Here is a 24031-nt window from a genome sequence, read left to right on the forward strand (position 1 = left end):
TTGAAGAGTCGCCCTTTGTTGCCTGGGGTTGGTGAGGAGCGAGGCGAGAGCGTCGTCGTCCAGAGTGGCCGGTAGCGCTCGGAGCGCCTGTGCGTCCGACCAGCCCACCGTCTCTTGGTGGCTCAGGAAGCGACGCTGGAACGCCGCCCAGTCGCCCCCTTCAGATGTGAATTCCCAGAAGATGGGCAGGCGTTGTTGGAGGGCGGGCGTCGTCTCCCCCTCAGCTTGCACCGTCTGGAGCCGGAGATCGGCGATTTCCCGGCCGATAGAGTCTACTGTACCGTGTCGGTACAGTGATGACGCGGCGTCCGCTGAGGAACTTGAATTCGCAGCGTCGCGTGCTGATGACGTTGCGGGTTTTGATTGGCCCCCCGCGTTCCCAGGATGCCCCTGGCTTCCACTTCCGGCGGGATCACGTGGTTCTCTGGCGGGAAAATCAAAATGTCCGCCCCGGCCGATGGCGGGAACGTCTGCCGGCGGTTGACTCGGCCTGCCCGCGACCTCCCAGTTGATCTGCTCGATAATAGAGGCCGCGGCATGTAGGAGTTGAGCGAGACGGCCGTGTGCTGCCCTGAGACCGTCCCCCATGGCAGGGGGAGCGACCGGCTGCTCAACCGGTGGCTGGGCGGCCGTCAACGCGGCAGCACTTTCAGCGGAGCTGGCGGTGCTTGCAGGTGAGACAGCGTTATCTTCGTTCTGGTCTCCGAATGGAGGCGTGGGTTCGAACCCCACTTCTGACACCAGCTGTAGTGTTGTAAGGACGAGCAGACTTCTTTAGGAGGCACACTCTGTTTATTGTATTATTTCCTTATACAACGCTTAACACACACAGAGGGATATTCGGTCCCCTCACCCGATACCCTAGGGAGGTACAGCCTCCGGACTTGGCGGGACTCACACGTCTACCGCTATCCTAGTCCTCCAGCTAGGACCTAGGGGAGGCTATCTGACCCACCGCAGGCCCGGTGGATCCTGACCACTGGGTATGCCGAGCCTTAGCCCTCAGAAGGGCTGGGAGGCTGGTCCAGGGTCCTAGCTAGGCTTCAGCCCAGCCTTTTGTCTTCGTGCAGGGAGAGAACTCCCCGAGGTCCGTTGGGTCACCCGTCTTATACTCCTTCGTGGCCAGGTAGAACCAATCACACATTCCCACGTGGAACCGTCTGATTGGTTCGTACTAAACCCTGGCTACGATCCGTTTCACCTCGACTGACCCCAACCGTTGTACCCAGGGGTAATGCTGCACTGCCCTGGTGGCAATGCAGGTTACGCAACAGCGCGTAGTTAACACCTCTACATCTTCTCCAGCCCGTGCCACCCACTCACCCATCAGCTTCATGTCTTCTCCTGCCCGTGCCACTCACTCACCCATCAGCTCCGTCTCTTCTCCAAGCCCATTCCACTCACTCACCCATCAGCTCCATCTCTTCTCCAGCCCGTGCCACTCACTCACCCACTCACTCACCCATCAGCTCCATCTCTTCTCCAGCCCGTGCCACCCACTCACCCATCAGCTCCGTCTCTTCTCCAGCCCGTGCCACTCACTCACCCATCAGCTCCATCTCTTCTCCAGCCCGTGTCACCCACTCACCCATCAGCTCCATCTCTTCTCCAGCCCGTACCACCCACTCACCCATCAGCTCCATCTCTTCTCTAGCCCGTGCCACCCACTCACCCATCAGCTCCATCTCTTCTCTAGCCCGTGTCACCCACTCACCCATCAGCTCCATCTCTGCTCCAGCCCGTGCCACCCATTCACCCATCAGCTCCATCTCTTCTCTAGCCCGTGTCACCCACTCACCCATCAGCTCCATCTCTTCTCCAGCCCGTGCCACTCACTCACCCACCCACTCACCCATCAGCTCCATCTCTTCTCCAGCACGTGTCACCCACTCACCCATCAGCTCCATCTCTTCTCCAGCCCGTGCCACTCACTCACCCACCCACCCACTCACCCATCAGCTCCATCTCTTCTCCAGCCCGTGTCACCCACTCACCCATCAGCTCCATCTCTTCTCCAGCCCGTGCCATCCACTCACCCATCAGCTCCATCTCTTCTCTAGCCCGTGCCACCCAGTCACCCATCAGCTCCATCTCTTCTCTAGCCCGTGCCATCCACTCACCCATCAGCTCCATCTCTTCTCGAGCCCGTGCCACCCACTCACCCATCAGCTCCATCTCTTCTCTAGCCCGTGCCACCCACTCACCCAACCACTCACCCATCAGCTCCATCTCTTCTCCAGCCCGTGCCACTCACTCACCCATCAGCTCCATCTCTTTGTAGTGTTGTAAGGACGAGCAGACTTCTTTAGGAAGCACACTCTGTTTATTGAATGATTTCCTTATACAACGCTTAACACACACAGAGGGATATTCGGTCCCCTCACCCGATACCCTAGGGAGGTACAGCCTCCGGACCTGGCGGGACTCACACGTCTACCGCTAACCTCCTTGATACCTAAGGAGGTACAGCCTCCGGACTTGGCGGGACTCGCACGTCTACCGCTATCCTAGTCCTCCGGCTAGGACCTAGGGGAGGCTATCTGACCCACCGCTGGCCCGGTGGGTCCTGACCACTGGGTATGCCGAGCCTTAGCCCTTAGAAGGGCTGGGAGGCTGGTCCAGGGTCCTAGCTAGGCTTCAGCCCAGTCTTCTGTCTTCGTGCAGGGAGAGAACTCCCCGAGGTCCGTTGGGTCACCCGTCTTATACCCCTTCGTGGCCAGGTAGAACCAATCATACATTCCCACGTGGAACCGTCTGATTGGTTCGTACCAAACCCTGGCTACGATCCGTTTCACCTCGACTGACCCCAACCGTTGTACCCAGGGGTAATGCTGCACTGCCCTGGTGGCAATGCAGGTTACGCAACAGCGCGTAGTTAACACCTCTACATCTTCTCCAGCCCGTGCCACCCACTCACCCATCAGCTTCATGTCTTCTCCTGCCCGTGCCACTCACTCACCCATCAGCTCCATCTCTTCTCCAGCCCGTGCCACTCACTCACCCACTCACTCACCCATGAGCTCCATCTCTTCTCCAGCCCGTGCCACCCACTCACCCATCAGCTCCGTCTCTTCTCCAAGCCCATTTCACTCACTCACCCATCAGCTCCATCTCTTCTCCAGCCCGTGCCACTCACTCACCCACTCACTCACCCATGAGCTCCATCTCTTCTCCAGCCCGTGCCACCCACTCACCCATCAGCTCCGTCTCTTCTCCAAGCCCATTCCACTCACTCACCCATCAGCTCCATCTCTTCTCCAGCCCGTGCCTCCCACTCACCCACCCACTCATCCATCAGCTCCCATCTCTTCTCTAGCCCGAGTCACCCACTCACTCACCCATCAGCTCCATCTCTTCTCCAGTCCGTGTCACTCACTCACCCACTCACCCATCAGCTCCATCTCTTCTCCAGCCCGTGACACTCACTCACCCACTCACCCATCAGCTCCATCTCTTCTCCAGCCCGTGTCACCCACCCACTCACTCACCCATCAGCTCCATCTCTTCTCCAGCCCGTGCCACTCACTCACCCACTCACCCATCAGCTCCATCTCTTCTCCAGCCCGTGCCACTCACTCACCCACTCACCCATCAGCTCCATCTCTTCTCCAGCCCGTGTCACCCACTCACCCACCCACTCATCCATCAGCTCCATCTCTTCTCCAGCCCGAGCCATTCACTCACCCACCCACTCATCCATCAGCTCCATCTCTTCTCCAGCCCGTGTCACCCACCCACCCACTCATTCACCCATCAGCTCCATCTCTTCTCCAGCCCGTGCCACTCACTCACCCATCAGCTCCATCTCCTCTCCAGCCCGTGCCACTCACTCACCCACTCACCCATCAGCACCACCTCTTCTCCAGCCCGTGTCACCCACTCACCCACCCACTCATCCATCAGCTCCCATCTCTTCTCCAGCCCGTGTCACCCACTCACCCACCCACTCATCCATCAGCTCCCATCTCTTCTCCAGCCCGTGCCACCCACTCACCCACCCACTCATCCATCAGCTCCCATCTCTTCTCTAGCCCGAGTCACCCACTCACTCACCCATCACCTCCATCTCTTCTCCAGCCCGTGCCACTCACTCACCCACTCACCCATCAGCTCCATATCTTCTCCAGCCCGTGCCACTCACCCACCCACTCATCCATCAGCTCCCATCTCTTCTCCAGCCCGTGCCACCCACTCACCCACCCACCCACTCACCCATCAGCACCACCTCGCCCTATCGACTTGGCACCGCGTGTCACACCGGAGTCAAGGTGGTCACGTGAGACTTTTATTGACAAAGCATCCGGGGCGTTGACACACGACCCCCACCCCCACCCCCCCGGGGTTCATTCACTCACGACGACGACGAAGGGGACCGGCGGGGAGGGGGTGGGGGCGAGGCCAGGTGAGGTTCACAGTGGACGTGTCGGGCTATGGGAGTGAGAGTCTGGCTATGGGAGTGAGTGAGTGTCGGGCTATGGGAGTGAGTGAGTGTCTGGCTATGATAGTGAGTGAGTGTCTGGCTATGGGAGTGAGAGTTTGGCTATGGGAGTGAGTGTCTGGCTATGGGAGTGAGTGTCTGGCTATGGGAGTGAGTGTCTGGCTATGGGAGTGAGAGTTTGGCTATGGGAGTGAGTGTCTGGCTATGGGAGTGAGTGAGTGAGTGTCTGGCTATGGGAGTGAGTGTCTGGCTATGGGAGTGAGTGAGTGAGTGTCTGGCTATGGGAGCGAGAGTCTGGCTATGGGAGTGAGTGTCTGACTATGGGAGTGAGTGTCTGTCTATGGGAGTGAGTGTCTGGCTATGGGAGTGAGTGTCTGGCTATGGGAGTGAGTGAGTGTCTGGCTATGGGAGTGAGAGTTTGGCTATGGGAGTGAGTGTCTGGCTATGGGAGTGAGTGTCTGGCTATGGGAGTGAGTGAGTGAGTGTCTGGCTATGATAGTGAGTGAGTGTCTGGCTATGGGAGTGAGAGTTTGGCTATGGGAGTGAGTGTCTGGCTATGGGAGTGAGTGTCTGGCTATGGGAGTGAGTGTCTGGCTATGGGAGTGAGAGTTTGGCTATGGGAGTGAGTGTCTGGCTATGGGAGTGAGTGAGTGAGTGTCTGGCTATGGGAGTGAGTGTCTGGCTATGGGAGTGAGTGAGTGAATGTCTGGCTATGGGAGCGAGAGTCTGGCTATGGGAGTGAGTGTCTGACTATGGGAGTGAGTGTCTGTCTATGGGAGTGAGTGTCTGGCTATGGGAGTGAGTGTCTGGCTATGGGAGTGAGTGAGTGTCTGGCTATGGGAGTGAGAGTTTGGCTATGGGAGTGAGTGTCTGGCTATGGGAGTGAGTGTCTGGCTATGGGAGTGAGTGTCTGGCTATGGGAGTGAGAGTTTGGCTATGGGAGTGAGTGTCTGGCTATGGGAGTGAGTGAGTGAGTGTCTGGCTATGGGAGTGAGTGTCTGGCTATGGGAGTGAGTGAGTGAGTGTCTGGCTATGGGAGCGAGAGTCTGGCTATGGGAGTGAGTGTCTGACTATGGGAGTGAGTGTCTGTCTATGGGAGTGAGTGAGTGTCTGGCTATGGGAGTGAGAGTTTGGCTATGGGAGTGAGTGTCTGGCTATGGGAGTGAGTGTCTGGCTATGGGAGTGAGTGTCTGGCTATGGGAGCGAGAGTCTGGCTATGGGAGTGAGTGTCTGACTATGGGAGTGAGTGTCTGGCTATAGGAGTGAGTGTCTGGCTATGGGAGTGAGTGAGTGAGTGTCTGGCTATGGGAGCGAGAGTCTGGCTATGGGAGTGAGAGTCTGGCTATGGGAGTGAGAGTCTGGCTATGGGAGTGAGAGTCTGGCTATGGGAGTGAGTGTCGGGCTATGGGAGTGAGTGTCGGGCTATGGGAGTGAGTGTCTGGCTATGGGAGTGAGTGAGTGAGTGTCTGGCTATGGGAGTGAGAGTCTGGCTATGGGAGTGAGTGAGTGAGTGTCTGGCTATGGGAGCGAGAGTTTGGCTATGGGAGTGAGAGTCTGGCTATGGGAGTGAGAGTCTGGCTATGGGAGTGAGAGTCTGGCTATGGGAGTGAGTGTCGGGCTATGGGAGTGAGTGTCTGGCTATGGGAGTGAGAGTCTGGCTATGGGAGTGAGTGAGTGAGTGTCTGGCTATGGGAGCGAGAGTCTGGCTATGGGAGTGAGAGTCTGGCTATGGGAGTGAGAGTCTGGCTATGGGAGTGAGTGTCTGGCTATGGGAGTGAGCGTCTGGCTATGATAGTGAGTGAGTGAGTGTCGGGCTATGGGAGTGAGTGTCTGGCTATGGGAGTGAGTGTCTGGCTATGGGAGTGAGAGTCTGGCTATGGGAGTGAGTGTCTGGCTATGGGAGTGAGCGTCTGGCTATGATAGTGAGTGAGTGAGTATCTGGCTATGATAGTGAGTGAGTGAGTGTCTGGCTATGATAGTGAGTGAGCGTCTGGCTATGATAGTGAGTGAGTGAGTGTCTGGCTATGATAGTGAGTGAGTGAGTGTCTGGCTATGATAGTGAGTGAGTGAGTGTCTGGCTATGGGAGTGAGTGTCTGGCTATGGGAGTGAGTGAGTGAGTGTCTGGCTATGGGAGTGAGTGTCTGGCTATGATAGTGAGTGAGTGAGTGTCTGGCTATGGGAGTGAGTGAGTGTCTGGCTATGGGAGTGAGTGAGTGTCTGGCTATGGGAGCGAGTGTCTGGCTATGGGAGTGAGTGAGTGTCTGACTATGGGAGTGAGTGTCTGGCTATGGGAGTGAGTGTCTGGCTATGGGAGTGAGTGAGTGAGTGTCTGGCTATGGGAGTGAGTGAGTGTCTGGCTATGGGAGTGAGTGAGTGTCGGGCTATGGGAGTGAGCGTCTGGCTATGATAGTGAGTGAGTGAGTGTCTGGCTATGGGAGTGAGTGAGTGTCTGGCTATGGGAGTGAGTGTCGGGCTATGGGAGTGAGTGAGTGAGTGTCTGGCTATGGGAGTGAGTGAGTGTCTGGCTATGGGAGTGAGTGAGTGTCGGGCTATGGGAGTGAGCGTCTGGCTATGATAGTGAGTGAGTGAGTGTCTGGCTATGGGAGTGAGTGAGTGTCTGGCTATGGGAGTGAGTGTCGGGCTATGGGAGTGAGTGAGTGTCTGGCTATGGGAGTGAGTGTCTGGCTATGGGAGTGAGAGTCTGGCTATGGGAGTGAGAGTCTGGCTATGGGAGTGAGAGTCTGGCTATGGGAGTGAGAGTCTGGCTATGGGAGTGAGCATCTGGCTATGATAGTGAGTGTCTGGCTATGGGAGTGAGTGAGTGTCTGGCTATGGGAGTGAGTGAGTGAGTGTCTGGCTATGGGAGTGAGTGTCTGGCTGTGGGAGTGAGTGAGTGAGTGTCTGGCTATGGGAGTGAGCGAGTGTCTGGCTATGGGAGTGAGTGTCTGGCTATGGGAGTGAGAGTCTGGCTATGGGAGTGAGTGTCTGGCTATGGGAGTGAGTGTCTGGCTATGGGAGTGAGTGTCTGGCTATGGGAGTGAGTGAGTGAGTGTCTGGCTATGGGAGTGAGTGTCTGGCTATGGGAGTGAGTGTCTGGCTATGGGAGTGAGCGTCTGGCTATGGGAGTGAGCGTCTGGCTATGGGAGTGAGCGTCTGGCTATGGGAGTGAGTGTCTGGCTATGGGAGTGAGCGTCTGGCTATGATAGTGAGTGTCTGGCTATGGGAGTGAGTGTCTGGCTATGATAGTGAGTGAGTGAGTGTCTGGCTATGGGAGTGAGTGTCTGGCTATGGGAGTGAGTGAGTGAGTGTCTGGCTATGGGAGTGAGTGTCTGGCTATGGGAGTGAGTGTCTGGCTGTGGGAGTGAGTGAGTGTCTGGCTATGGGAGTGAGTGTCTGGCTATGGGAGTGAGTGTCTGGCTATGGGAGTGAGAGTCTGGCTATGGGAGTGAGTGAGTGAGTGTCTGGCTATGGGAGTGAGTGTCTGGCTATGGGAGTGAGTGAGTGAGTGTCTGGCTGTGGGAGTGAGTGAGTGTCTGGCTATGGGAGTGAGTGAGTGAGTGTCTGGCTATGGGAGTGAGTGAGTGTCTGGCTATGGGAGTGAGTGAGAGTCTGGCTATGGGAGTGAGTGTCTGGCTATGGGAGTGAGTGAGTGTCTGGCTATGATAGTGAGTGAGTGTCTGGCTATGATAGTGAGTGAGTGTCTGGCTATGGGAGTGAGTGAGTGAGTGTCTGGCTATGGGAGTGAGTGAGTGAGCGTCTGGCTATGGGAGTGAGTGAGTGAGTGTCTGGCTATGGGAGCGAGCGAGTGTCTGGCTATGGGAGTGAGTGAGTGTCGGGCTATGGGAGTGAGTGAGTGAGTGTCTGGCTATGGGAGTGAGTGAGTGTCTGGCTATGGGAGTGAGTGTCTGGCTATGGGAGTGAGTGAGTGAGTGTCTGGCTATGGGAGTGAGTGAGTGTCTGGCTATGGGAGTGAGTGTCTGGCTATGGGAGTGAGTGAGAGTCTGGCTATGGGAGTGAGTGAGTGTCTGGCTATGATAGTGAGTGAGTGTCTGGCTATGGGAGTGAGTGAGTGAGTGTCTGGCTATGATAGTGAGTGAGTGTCTGGCTATGGGAGTGAGTGAGTGAGTGTCTGGCTATGAGAGTGAGTGAGTGAGTGTCTGGCTACGGGAGTGAGTGAGCGTCTGGCTATGGGAGTGAGTGAGTGTCTGGCTATGGAAGTGAGTGAGTGTCTGGCTATGGGAGTGAGTGTCTGGCTATGGGAGTGAGTGAGTGAGTGTCTGGCTATGATAGTGAGTGAGTGTCTGGCTATGGGAGTGAGTGAGTGAGTGTCTGGCTATGAGAGTGAGTGAGTGAGTGTCTGGCTATGGGAGTGAGTGAGTGTCTGGCTATGGGAGTGAGTGAGTGTCTGGCTATGGAAGTGAGTGAGTGTCGGGCTATGGGAGTGAGTGTCTGGCTATGGGAGTGAGTGAGTGAGTGTCTGGCTATGATAGTGAGTGAGTGTCTGGCTATGGGAGTGAGTGAGTGAGTGTCTGGCTATGAGAGTGAGTGAGTGTCTGGCTATGGGAGTGAGTGAGCGTCTGGCTATGGGAGTGAGTGAGTGTCTGGCTATGGAAGTGAGTGAGTGTCTGGCTATGGGAGTGAGTGAGTGTCTGGCTATGGGAGTGAGTGAGAGTCTGGCTATGATAGTGAGTGAGTGTCTGGCTATGATAGTGAGTGTCTGGCTGTGGGAGTGAGTGTCTGGCTATGGGAGTGAGTGAGTGTCTGGCTATGGGAGTGAGTGAGTGAGCGTCTGGCTATGGGAGTGAGTGAGTGTCTGGCTATGGGAGTGAGTGAGTGAGCGTCTGGCTATGGGAGTGAGTGAGTGTCTGGCTATGGGAGTGAGTGAGTGAGTGTCTGGCTATGGGAGTGAGTGAGTGTCTGGCTATGGGAGTGAGTGAGTGTCTGGCTATGGGAGTGAGTGAGTGAGTGTCTGGCTATGGGAGTGAGTGAGTGTCTGGCTATGGGAGTGAGTGAGTGAGCATCTGGCTATGGGAGTGAGTGAGTGTCTGGCTATGGGAGTGAGTGAGTGTCTGGCTATGGGAGTGAGTGAGTGAGTGTTTGGCTATGAGAGTGAGTGTCTGGCTATGGGAGTAAGTGAGTGTCTGGCTATGGGAGTGAGTGAGTGTCTGACTATGATAGTGAGTGAGTGAGTGTCTGGCTATGGGAGTGAGTGAGTGAGTGTCTGGCTATGGGAGTGAGTGAGTGTCTGGCTATGGGAGTGAGTGAGTGTCTGGCTATGGGAGTGAGTGAGTGAGTGTCTGGCTATGGGACCGAGCGGGTGTCTGGCTATGGGAGTGAGTGTCTGGCTATGGGAGTGAGAGTCTGGCTATGGGAGTGAGTGAGTGTCTGGCTATGATAGTGAGTGAGTGAGTGTCTGGCTATGGAAGTGAGTGAGTGAGTGTCTGGCTATGATAGTGAGTGAGTGAGTGTCTGGCTATGGAAGTGAGTGAGTGTCTGGCTATGGGAGTGAGTGAGTGAGTGTCTGGCTATGGGAGCGAGTGTCTGGCTATGGGAGTGAGTGTCTGGCTATGGGAGTGAGTGTCTGGCTATCATAGTGAGTGAGTGTCTGGCTATGGGAGTGAGTGAGTGTCTGGCTATGGGAGTGAGTGTCTGGCTATGGGAGTGAGTGTCTGGCTTTGGGAGTGAGTGAGTGTCTGGCTATGGGAGTGAGTGTCTGGCTATGGGAGTGAGTGTCTGGCTATGGGAGTGAGTGTCTGGCTATGGGAGTGAGCGTCTGGCTATGGGAGTGAGTGAGTGAGTGTCTGGCTATGGGAGTGAGTGAGCGAGTGTCCGGCTATGGGAGTGAGTGTCTGGCTATGGGAGTGAGTGAGTGTCCGGCTATGGGAGTGAGTGAGCGAGTGTCCGGCTATGGGAGTGAGTGAGCGAGTGTCCGGCTATAGGAGTGAGTGAGCGAGTGTCTGGCTATGGGAGTGAGTGAGTGAGTGAGTGTCTGGCTATGGGAGTGAGTGAGTGTCTGGCTATGGGAGTGAGTGAGTGAGTGTCTGGCTATGGGAGTGAGTGAGTGTCTGGCTATGGGAGTGAGCGAGTGTCTGGCTATGGGAGTGAGTGAGTGTCTGGCTATGGGAGTGAGTGAGTGTCTGGCTATGGGAGTGAGTGAGCGAGTGTCTGGCTATGGGAGTGAGTGAGTGTCTGGCTATGGGAGTGAGCGAGTGTCTGGCTATGGGCCCGAGCGAGTGTCTGGCTATGGGAGTGAGTGTCTGGCTATGAGAGTGAGTGTCTGGCTATGGGAGTGAGTGAGTGAGTGTCTGGCTATGGGAGTGAGCGAGTGTTTGGCTATGGGAGTGAGTGAGTGAGTGTCTGGCTATGGGAGTGAGTGTCTGGCTATGGGAGTGAGTGAGTGTCTGGCTATGGGAGTGAGTGAGTGAGTGTCTGGCTATGGGAGTGAGTGTCTGGCTATGGGAGTGAGTGAGTGAGTGTCTGGCTATGGGAGTGAGTGAGTGTCTGGCTATGGGAGTGAGTGAGTGTCTGGCTATGGGAGTGAGCGAGTGTCTGGCTATGGGCCCGAGCGAGTGTCTGGCTATGGGAGTGAGTGTCTGGCTATGGGAGTGAGTGTCTGGCTATGGGAGTGAGTGAGTGAGTCTCTGGCTATGGGAGTGAGCGAGTGTCTGGCTATGGGAGTGAGTGAGTGTCTGGCTATGGGAGTGAGTGAGTGTTTGGCTATGGGAGTGAGTGAGTGTCTGGCTATGGGGGTGAGTGAGTGTCTGACTATGGGAGTGAGTGAGTGTCTGGCTATGGGAGTGAGTGTCTGGCTATGGGAGTGAGTGAGTGTCTGACTATGGGAGTGAGTGTCTGGCTATGGGAGTGAGTGTCTGGCTATGGGAGTGAGTGAGTGAGTGTCTGGCTATGGGAGTGAGCGAGTGTCTGGCTATGGGAGTAAGTGAGTGAGTGTCTGGCTATGGGAGTGAGTGAGTGTCTGGCTATGGGAGTGAGTGAGTGAGTGTCTGGCTATGGGAGTGAGCGAGTGTTTGGCTATGGGAGTGAGTGAGTGAGTGTCTGGCTATGGGAGTGAGTGAGTGTCTGGCTATGGGAGTGAGTGAGTGTCTGGCTATGGGAGTGAGTGAGTGAGTGTCTGGCTATGGGAGTGAGTGTCTGGCTATGGGAGTGAGTGAGTGAGTGTCTGGCTATGGGAGTGAGTGAGTGTCTGGCTATGGGAGTGAGCGAGTGTCTGGCTATGGGCCCCATCGAGTGTCTGGCTATGGGAGTGAGTGTCTGGCTATGGGAGTGAGTGTCTGGCTATGGGAGTGAGTGAGTGTCTGGCTATGGGAGTGAGTGAGTGAGTGTCTGGCTATGGGAGTGAGCGAGTGTCTGGCTATGGGAGTGAGTGAGTGTCTGGCTATGGGAGTGAGTGAGTGTTTGGCTATGGGAGTGAGTGAGTGTCTGGCTATGGGAGTGAGTGAGTGTCTGACTATGGGAGTGAGTGAGTGTCTGGCTATGGGAGTGAGTGTCTGGCTATGGGAGTGAGTGAGTGTCTGGCTATGGGCCCGAGCGAGTGTCTGGCTATGGGAGTGAGTGTCTGGCTATGGGAGTGAGTGTCTGGCTATGGGAGTGAGTGAGTGAGTGTCTGGCTATGGGAGTGAGCGAATGTCTGGCTATGGGAGTGAGTGAGTGAGTGTCTGGCTATGGGAGTGAGTGAGTGTCTGGCTATGGGAGTGAGTGAGTGAGTGTCTGGCTATGGGAGTGATCGAGTGTTTGGCTATGGGAGTGAGTGAGTGAGTGTCTGGCTATGGGAGTGAGTGAGTGTCTGGCTATGGGAGTGAGTGAGTGTCTGGCTATGGGAGTGAGTGAGTGAGTGTCTGGCTATGGGAGTGAGTGTCTGGCTATGGGAGTGAGTGAGTGAGTGTCTGGCTATGGGAGTGAGTGAGTGTCTGGCTATGGGAGTGAGCGAGTGTCTGGCTATGGGCCCGATCGAGTGTCTGGCTATGGGAGTGAGTGTCTGGCTATGGGAGTGAGTGTCTGGCTATGGGAGTGAGTGAGTGTCTGGCTATGGGAGTGAGTGAGTGTCTGGCTATGGGAGTGAGCGAGTGTCTGGCTATGGGAGTGAGCGAGTGTCTGGCTATGGGAGTGAGTGAGTGTTTGGCTATGGGAGTGAGTGAGTGTCTGGCTATGGGAGTGAGTGAGTGTCTGACTATGGGAGTGAGTGAGTGTCTGGCTATGGGAGTGAGTGTCTGGCTATGGGAGTGAGTGTCTGGCTATGGGAGTGAGTGAGTGAGTGAGTGTCTGGCTATGGGAGTGAGCGAGTGTCTGGCTATGGGAGTGAGTGAGTGAGTGTCTGGCTATGGGAGTGAGTGTCTGGCTATGATAGTGAGTGAGTGAGTGATTGGCTATGGGAGTGAGTGAGTGAGTGTCTGGCTATGGGAGTGAGTGAGTGTCTGGCTATGGGAGTGAGCGAGTGTCTGGCTATGGGAGTGAGTGAGTGAGTGTCTGGCTATGGGAGTGAGTGATCGAGTGTCTGGCTATGGGAGTGAGCGAGTGTCTGGCTATGGGCCCGAGCGAGTGTCTGGCTATGGGAGTGAGTGTCTGGCTATGGGAGTGAGTGAGTGAGTGTCTGGCTATGGGAGTGAGTGTCTGGCTATGGGAGTGAGTGAGTGTCTGGCTATGGGAGTGAGCGAGTGTCTGGCTATGGGAGTGAGTGAGTGTCTGGCTATGGGAGTGAGTGAGTGTTTGGCTATGGGAGTGAGTGAGTGTCTGGCTATGGGAGTGAGTGAGTGTCTGACTATGGGAGTGAGTGAGTGTCTGGCTATGGGAGTGAGTGTCTGGCTATGGGAGTGAGTGAGTGAGTGTCTGGCTATGGGAGTGAGTGAGTGTCTGGCTATGGGAGTGAGTGAGTGTCTGACTATGGGAGTGAGTGTCTGGCAATGGGAGTGAGTGAGTAAGTGTCTGGCTATGGGAGTGAGTGAGTGAGTGTCTGGCTATGGGAGTGAGTGAGTAAGTGTCTGGCTATGGGAGTGAGTGAGTGTCTGGCTATGGGAGTGAGTATCTGGCTATGGGAGTGAGTGAGTGTCTGACTATGGGAGTGAGTGAGTGTCTGGCTATGGGAGTGAGTGAGTGTCTGGCTATGGGAGTGAGTGAGTGTCTGGCTATGGGAGTGAGTGAGTGAGTGTCTGGCTATGGGAGTGAGTGAGTGTCTGGCTATGGGAGTGAGTGAGTGAGTGTCTGGCTATGGGAGTGAGTGAGTGTCTGGCTATGGGAGTGAGTGAGTGAGTGTCTGGCTATGGGACCGAGCGAGTGTTTGGCTATGGGAGTGAGTGAGTGTCTGGCTATGGGAGTGAGTGAGTGTCTGGCTATGGGAGTGAGTGAGTGTCTGGCTATGGGAGTGAGTGAGTGTTTGGCTATGGGAGTGAGTAAGTGTTTGGCTATGCGACCGAGTGAGTGTCTGGCTATGGGAGTGAGTGAGTGAGTGTCTGGCTATGGGAGTGAGTGAGTGAGTGTCTGGCTATGGGAGTGATTGAGTGAGTGTCTGGCTATGGGAGTGAGTGAGCGAGTGTTTGGCTATGGGAGTGAGTGAGTGTCTGGCTATGGGAGTGAGTGAGTGTTTGGCTATGGGAGTGGCGGCAGGCAGCTGTGTGAGCGGATGCCGGGGTGTAAATGGTCGGCCTCGTGGAGGTCCAGCGCCCGGCCCCCCACGCGGATTCCCCGCAAGCAGCCCGCGTAGTACGCCGAGATGGGGGCCGCCGTGAAGGCCACCGTGTCTGGGGGGGGGGGCGAGTGAGAGGGGGGAGAGGTGGGGGGGAGGAGGGGTGGGCGGGTTGGGGGGAGAGTGGGGGGAGAGAAGGGGGTTGGGGGTCGAGAGGAGGGGGGGGAGAGGGGGGGGGGACGGGTGGGGGGGAGAGTGGGGGGGGGGATGAGGAGGGGGTGGGGGGAGAGTGGGGGGGGGGTGAGGGGGATGGGGGGAGGGGAGATGATGGGGAGATGATGGGGAGATGGTGAGATTGGCTCTTTACTCAATTCAAGAAACAAAGTTAGAGTGCTGTCCGTCGCTGGCCGCTCGGCATCTTGGGCGGTCTGGGTATTTGAAAGGGGTGGGGTGGGTGGGGTGGGTGGGGTGGGGGAGCTAAGCCCCCCCCCTACAAACCCCCCCACCCCCCCACCCCCAAGGACCCTACAGACACTCGCCTTGTTAGTTGAGCGGAAGCGTCGTGAAAACGGTGAAACGACGGCAGTGAAAGGTGAAGATCACGTGACCCCTCAGCGATCCAGCCACCCACCTAACCAACTCGCCCGACCGCCCACCCAGCGACACAACCGCCCACCAACTCCAAAGACAAAGATCCCCCGCGTAGCCTCTAACAGGCTGTAGGGGCAAGTGCTGTGAGTAGCGAGTAGCAGCAGCACCTGTGAAGGTAGACACAGACAAAGCTCCCCCGTGTAGCCTCTAACAGGCTGTAGGGGCAAGTGCTGTTAGCGAGCAGCACCTATGAAAGCTACCGGCACCGTGGCACACGAGGGGGTGGGTGGCTACCAGCACCCGCGCCCGACCGCCTTTGTCTCCCCCCAGTGGCGATGTTTCCACACTGCACCGGGTACTCATTTGAGGCTGAGTCGACCTAGGGGAGGCCCAGGACCGGTACAGATAATCGTCACTGGTGTTGGTGGCCGTGAGCAGGAATCGAAACTCGGGTCGCCGGCTTCGTAGCGCAGCGTAGCGCTAACCACTACACCCACCACTCCCTACTCCACCCACCTACGCACCCACCAACTCACCCACCCACCAACTCACCTATCTACTAACCAATCCACCAACTCCACCCCCAACCACCCACCCACCCACCAACTCCACCCACCAGGAACGCCTCCCAGGCACGTGCGCAAACCCACCAACAACTTCAACCACCCACCAACTCCACCCACCCACCCACCCACCAACCAACTCCACCCCCAACCACCCACCAACTCCACCCACTCACCCACCCACCAACTCCACTCACCCACCCACCAACTCCACCCACCCACCAACTCCACCCACCCACCCACCAACTCCCTTCACCCACCCACCAACTCCACCCACCCACCAACTCCACCCACCCACCCACCAACTCCACCCACCCACCAACTCCACTCACCCACCCACCAACTCCACTCACCCACCCACCCACCCAACACCCCCACCCACCCACCAACTCCACCCCCAACCACCCACCAACTCCACCCACCCACCAACTCCACCCACCCACCACCCCCACCCACCAACTCCACCCACCCACCCACCAACTCCACCCCCAAACACCCACTAACTCCACTCACCCACCCACCAACTCCACCCACCCACCAACTCCACTCACCCACCCACCAACTCCACCCACCCACCCACCAACTCCACCCACCCACCCACCAACTCCACTCACCCACCCACCAACTCCACCCACCCACCCAGCCACCCACCACCCCCACCCACCCACCAACTCCACTCACCCACCCACCAACTCCACCCACCCACCCACCAACTCCACCCACCCACCAACTCCACCCACCCACCCACCCACCAACTCCACCCACCAGGAAGGCCTCCCAGGCACGTCCGCACGGCCCCCGTCAGGAGTGCGGCCACGGGGCGCCGGCCCCCCTCGGCCAGGGCCCCCACCGAGGCCCAGCCGTCCTTGCTGTGGCCCACGCCGTCCAGCTCGAGGCGCATCGACGTGGCGGTGGCGCTCAGGCCCAGGGAGTGCCACGCGCCGTCGCACAGGCCGCCGGCACGGGGGCCCCGGGCCCCGTCGGAGGGAGCCTCCTGGAAGAGCACCAACTCCTTACGCACGAAGACTCCCACGCCCTGGTGGAGGGGGGTGGGGGGGGATGAGAGGGCTCGGTGAGGGGTGGAGGGAGTGGAGGGAGTGGGGGGGTGATCCCTTGCTCGTGATGACCAAAAAATCTCTCCGTGGCAGAGGTGTTCATTGCAAGGGCACCGCGGGCCACTGGACCATAGACTAGGCACTGCACCATAGACTCAGCACTGCACCATAGACTCAGCACTGCACCATAGACTCAGCACTGCGCCATAGACTCAACACTGCACCATAGACTCAACACTGCCCATAGACTCAACACTGCACCATAGACTCAACACTGCACCATAGACTCAACACTGCACCATAGACTCACTCAACACTGCACCATAGACTCACTCAACACTGCCCATAGACTCAACACTGCACCATAGATTCAACACTGCACCAAACTCAACACTGCACCATAGATTCAACACTGCACCATACTCAACACTGCACCATAGACTAACTCAACACTGCACCATAGACTCAGCACTGCACCATAGATTCAACACTGCACCATAGAGTCAACACTGCACCATAGACTCACTCATCACTGCACCATAGACTCACTCAACACTGCACCATAGACTCACTCAACACTGCCCATAGCCTGAACACGGCACCATAGATTCAAACACTGCAACATACTCAACACTGCACCATAGACTAACTCAACACTGCACCATAGACTCAGCACTGCACAATAGACTCAGCACTGCACCATGCACACAACACTGCACCATAGACACAACACTGCACCATAGACTCAGCATTGCACCATAGACTCAACACTGCCCATAGACTCAGCACTGCACCATAGACTCAACACTGCACCATAGACTCAACACTGCACCATAGACTCAACACTGCACCATAGACTCAACACTGCCCATAGACTCAACACTGCACCATAGACTCAACTCTGCACCATAGGCTCAACACTGCCCATAGACTCAACACTGCACCATAGACTCAACACAGCCCATAGACTCAACACTGCCCATAGACTCAACACTGCCCATAGACTCAGCACTGCACCATAGACTCAACACTGCACCATAGACTCAACACTACACCATAGACTCAGCACTGCACCACAGACTCAACACTGCACCATAGACTCAACATAGCACCATAGACTCAACACTGCACCATAAACTCAACACTGCACCATAGACTCAACACTGCACCATAGACTCAACACTGCACCATACACTCACACTGCACCATAGACTCAACACTGCACCATAGACTCAACACTGCACCATAGACTCAGCACTGCACCATAGACTCAACACTGCACCATAGACTCAACACTGCCCATATACTCAACACTGCACCATAGACTCAACACTGTCCATGACTCAACACTGCACCATAGACACAACACTGCCCATATACTCAACACTGCACCATAGACTCAACACTGTCCATAGACTCAACACTGCATCATAGACTCAGCACTGCCCATAGCCTCAACACTGACAATAGACTCAACACTGCACCATAGATTCAACACTGCACCATAGACTCAGCACTGCACCATAGACTCAACACTGCACCATAGACTCAACACTGCACCATAGACTCAACACTGCAGCATAGGCTCAGCACTGCACCACAGACTCAACACTGCACCACAGACTCAACACTGCACCATAGACTCAACACTGCACCACTGACTCAGCACTGCCCATAGACTCAACACTGCACCATAGACTCAACACTGCACCATAGACTCAGCACTGCCCATAGACTCAACACTGCACCATAGACTCAACACTGCCCATAGACTCAACACTGCACCATGGACTCAACACTGCACCACTGACTCAGCTCTGACCATAGACTCAACACTGCCCATAGAGTCAACACTGCCCATAGACTCAACACTGCCCATAGACTCAACACTGCCCATAGACTCAACACTGCCCATAGACTCAATACTGCACCATAGACTCAACACTGTCCATAGACTCAGCACTGCCCATAGACTCAACACTGCACCATAGACTCAACACTGCACCACCATAGACTCAACACTGCACCATAGACTCAACACTGCACCATAGACTCAACACTGCACCACAGACTCAACACTGCACCATAGACTAAACACTGCACCACAGACTCAACACTGCACCACAGACTCAACACTGCACCATAGACTCAACACTGCTTCATAGACTCAGCACTGCACCACAGACTCAACACTGTCCATAGACTCAGCACTGCCCATAAACTCAACACTGCCCATAGACTCAACACTGCTTCATAGTCTCAACACTGCACCATAAACTCAACACTGCACCACCATAGACTCAAAACTGCACCATAGACTCAACACTGCACAATAGACTCAACACTGCACCACAGACTCAACACTGCACCACAGACTCAACACTGCACCATAGACTCAACACTGCACCACAGACTCAACACTGCACCATAGACTCAGCACTGCACCATAGACTCAGCACTGCACCATAGACTCAATGCTGCACCATGGACTCAACACTGCACCATAGACTCAACACTGCACCATAGACTCAGCACTGCCCATAGCCTCAACACTGCCCATAGACTCAACACTGCACCATAGATTCAACACTGCACCATAGACTCAGCACTGCACCATAGACTCAACACTGCACCATAGACTCAATACTGCACCATAGACTCAACACTGCGCCATAGACTCAACACTGCACCATAGACTCCACACTGCAGCATAGGCTCAGCACTGCACCACAGACTCAACACTGCACCACAGACTCAACACTGCACCATAGACTCAACACTGCACCATAGACTCAACACTGCACCACTGACTCAGCACTGCCCATAGACTCAACACTGCATCATAGACTCAACACTGTCCATAGACTCAACACTGCACCATAGACTCAACACTGCACCACTGACTCAGCACTGCCCATAGACTCAACACTGCACCATAGACTCAACACTGCACCATAGACTCAGCACTGCCCATAGACTCAACACTGCACCATAGACTCAACACTGCCCATAGACTCAACACTGCACCATGGACTCAACACTGCACCACTGACTCAGCACTGCCCATAGACTCAACACAGCACCATAGACTTAGCTCTGCCCATAGACTCAACACTGCCCATAGACTCAACACTGCCCATAGACTCAACAGTGCCCATAGACTCAACACTGCCCATAGACTCAACACTGCCCATAGACTCAACACTGCCCATAGACTCAATACTGCACCATAGACTCAACACTGCACCATAGACTCAGCACTGCACCATAGACTCAGCACTGCACCACAGACTCAACACTGTCCATAGACTCAGCACTGCCCATAGACTCAACACTGCACCATAGACTCAACACTGCACCACCATAGACTCAACACTGCACCATAGACTCAACACTGCACCATAGACTCAACACTGCACCACAGACTCAACACTGCACCATAGACTAAACACTGCACCACAGACTCAACACTGCACCACAGACTCAACACTGCACCATAGACTCAACACTGCTTCATAGACTCAGCACTGCACCACAGACTCAACACTGTCCATAGACTCAGCACTGCCCATAGACTCAACACTGCCCATAGACTCAACACTGCTTCATAGTCTCAACACTGCACCATAAACTCAACACTGCACCACCATAGACTCAACACTGCACCATAGACTCAACACTGCACCATAGACTCAACACTGCACCACAGATTCAACACTGCACCACAGACTCAACACTGCACCATAGACTCAACACTGCACCACAGACTCAACACTGCACCATAGACTCAGCACTGCACCATAGATTCAACGCTGCACCATGGACTCAACACTGCACCATAGACTCAACACTGCACCATAGACTCAACACTGCACCACCGACTCAACACTGCACCACTGACTCAACACTGCACCATAGACTCAACACTGCCCATAGACTCAGAACTGCCCATAGACTCAACACTGCACCATAGACTCAACACTGCACCATAGACTCAACACTGCACCACATACTCAACACTGCACCATAGACTAAACACTGCACCACAGACTCAACACTGCACCACAGACTCAACACTGCACCATAGACTCAACACTGCTTCATAGACTCAGCACTGCACCACAGACTCAACACTGTCCATAGACTCAGCACTGCCCATAGACTCAACACTGCCCATAGACTCAACACTGCTTCATAGCCTCAACACTGCACCATAAACTCAACACTGCACCACCATAGACTCAACACTGCACCATAGACTCAACACTGCACCATAGACTCAACACTGCACCACAGATTCAACACTGCACCACAGACTCAACACTGCACCATAGACTCAACACTGCACCACAGACTCAACACTGCACCATAGACTCAGCACTGCACCATAGACTCAGCACTGCACCATAGACTCAACGCTGCACCATGGACTCAACACTGCACCATAGACTCAACACTGCACCACAGACTCAACACTGCACCATAGACTCAACACTGCACCATAGACTCAACACTGCACCACAGACTCAACACTGCACCATAGACTAAACACTGCACCACAGACTCAACACTGCACCACAGACTCAACACTGCACCATAGACTCAACACTGCTTCATAGACTCAGCACTGCCCCACAGACTCAACACTGTCCATAGACTCAGCACTGCCCATAGACTCAACACTGCCCATAGACTCAACACTGCTTCATAGTCTCAACACTGCACCATAAACTCAACACTGCACCACCATAGACTCAACACTGCACCATAGACTCAACACTGCACCATAGACTCAACACTGCACCACAGATTCAACACTGCACCACAGACTCAACACTGCACCATAGACTCAACACTGCACCACAGACTCAACACTGCACCATAGACTCAGCACTGCACCATAGATTCAACGCTGCACCATGGACTCAACACTGCACCATAGACTCAACACTGCACCATAGACTCAACACTGCACCACCGACTCAACACTGCACCACTGACTCAACACTGCACCATAGACTCAACACTGCCCATAGACTCAGAACTGCCCATAGACTCAACACTGCACCATAGACTCAACACTGCACCATAGACTCAACACTGCACCACATACTCAACACTGCACCATAGACTAAACACTGCACCACAGACTCAACACTGCACCACAGACTCAACACTGCACCATAGACTCAACACTGCTTCATAGACTCAGCACTGCACCACAGACTCAACACTGTCCATAGACTCAGCACTGCCCATAGACTCAACACTGCCCATAGACTCAACACTGCTTCATAGCCTCAACACTGCACCATAAACTCAACACTGCACCACCATAGACTCAACACTGCACCATAGACTCAACACTGCACCATAGACTCAACACTGCACCACAGATTCAACACTGCACCACAGACTCAACACTGCACCATAGACTCAACACTGCACCACAGACTCAACACTGCACCATAGACTCAGCACTGCACCATAGACTCAGCACTGCACCATAGACTCAACGCTGCACCATGGACTCAACACTGCACCATAGACTCAACACTGCACCATAGACTCAACACTGCACCACCGACTCAACACTGCACCACCGACTCAACACTGCACCATAGACTCAACACTGCCCATAGACTCAGCACTGCCCATAGACTCAGCACTGCACCATAGACTCAACACTGCACCATAGACTCAACACTGCACCATAGACTCAACATTGCCCGCAGACTCAGCACTGCCCATAGACTCAACACTGCCCATAAACTCAACACTGCACCATAGACTCAACACTGCACAACAGACTCAACACTTCACCACAGACTCAACACTGCACCATAGACTCAACACTGCACCATAGTCTCAACACTGTACCATAGACTCAACACTGCACCATAGACTCAACACTGCACCATAGACTCAGCACTGCACCATAGACTCAGCACTGCACCATAGACTCAACGCTGCACCATGGACTCAACACTGCACCATAGACTCAACACTGCACCATAGACTCAACACTGCACCACCGACTCAACACTGCACCACCGACTCAACACTGCACCATAGACTCAACACTGCCCATAGACTCAGCACTGCCCATAGACTCAGCACTGCACCATAGACTCAACACTGCCCACCGACTCAACACTGCCCATAGACTCACCACTGCACCATAGACTCAACACTGCACCATAGACTTAACACTGCACCATAGACTCAACACTGCACCATAGACTCAACACTGCACTACAGACTCAACACTGCACCATAGACTCAACACTTCACCATAGACTCAACACTGCACCATAGACTCATCACTGCACCATAGAGTCAGCACTGCACCATAGACTCAACACTGCACCATAGACTCAACACTGCACCATAGACTCAACACTGCCCATAGACTCAACACTGCACCATAGACTCAACACTGCCCATAGACTCAACACTGCACCATAGATTCAACACTGCACCATAGACTCAGCACTGCACCATAGACTCAACACTGCACCATAGACTCAACACTGCACCATAGACTCAACACTGCGCCATAGACTCAACACTGCACCATAGACTCAACACTGCAGCATAGGCTCAGCACTGCACCACAGACTCAACACTGCACCACAGACTCAACACTGCACCATAGACTCAACACTGCACCATAGACTCAACACTGCACCACTGACTCAGCACTGCCCATAGACTCAACACTGCATCATAGACTCAACACTGTCCATAGACTCAACACTGCACCATAGACTCAACACTGCACCACTGACTCAGCACTGCCCATAGACTCAACACTGCACCATAGACTCAACACTGCACCATAGACTCAGCACTGCCCATAGACTCAACACTGCACCATAGACTCAACACTGCCCATAGACTCAACACTGCACCATGGACTCAACACTGCACCACTGACTCAGCACTGCCCATAGACTCAACACAGCACCATAGACTTAGCTCTGCCCATAGACTCAACACTGCCCATAGACTCAACACTGCCCATAGACTCAACAGTGCCCATAGACTCAACACTGCCCATAGACTCAACACTGCCCATAGACTCAACACTGCCCATAGACTCAATACTGCACCATAGACTCAACACTGCACCATAGACTCAGCACTGCACCATAGACTCAGCACTGCACCACAGACTCAACACTGTCCATAGACTCAGCACTGCCCATAGACTCAACACTGCACCATAGACTCAACACTGCACCACCATAGACTCAACACTGCACCATAGACTCAACACTGCACCATAGACTCAACACTGCACCACAGACTCAACACTGCACCATAGACTAAACACTGCACCACAGACTCAACACTGCACCACAGACTCAACACTGCACCATAGACTCAACACTGCTTCATAGACTCAGCACTGCACCACAGACTCAACACTGTCCATAGACTCAGCACTGCCCATAGACTCAACACTGCCCATAGACTCAACACTGCTTCATAGTCTCAACACTGCACCATAAACTCAACACTGCACCACCATAGACTCAACACTGCACCATAGACTCAACACTGCACCATAGACTCAACACTGCACCACAGATTCAACACTGCACCACAGATTCAACACTGCACCACAGACTCAACACTGCACCATAGACTCAACACTGCACCACAGACTCAACACTGCACCATAGACTCAGCACTGCACCATAGATTCAACGCTGCACCATGGACTCAACACTGCACCATAGA

The 24031-nt window shown here is 54.7% G+C and overlaps 2 protein-coding genes across 6 annotated transcripts in view; both read right to left on the bottom strand.

The window, feature by feature from the left end:
- LOC116937743 (ankyrin repeat domain-containing protein 49) overlaps positions 1-24031 on the bottom strand; it is a 390193-nt gene that overhangs the window by 85053 nt on the left and 281109 nt on the right. The gene's annotated exons all lie outside the window — the stretch shown is intronic.
- Positions 11689-24031, bottom strand: part of LOC142907979 (vitamin K-dependent protein S-like) — a 147948-nt gene continuing 135605 nt past the window's right edge. For both annotated transcript variants that reach the window (XM_076058052.1, XM_076058051.1), the window contains 2 exons: positions 15993-16263; positions 11689-14188 (listed from right to left, as the gene is read on the bottom strand). In XM_076058052.1, the coding sequence (XP_075914167.1) occupies positions 14037-14188; positions 15993-16263 (423 nt within the window). In that variant the 3' untranslated portion in view covers positions 11689-14036. The remainder of the gene's footprint in view (positions 14189-15992; positions 16264-24031) is intronic.

Source organism: Petromyzon marinus (assembly GCF_048934315.1).
Source record: "Petromyzon marinus isolate PM22_M1 ecotype Great Lakes invasive population chromosome 67 unlocalized genomic scaffold, UKy_Petmar_22M1.pri1.0 chr67_unloc.6, whole genome shotgun sequence".
NCBI classification, from domain to species: domain Eukaryota; kingdom Metazoa; phylum Chordata; class Hyperoartia; order Petromyzontiformes; family Petromyzontidae; genus Petromyzon; species Petromyzon marinus.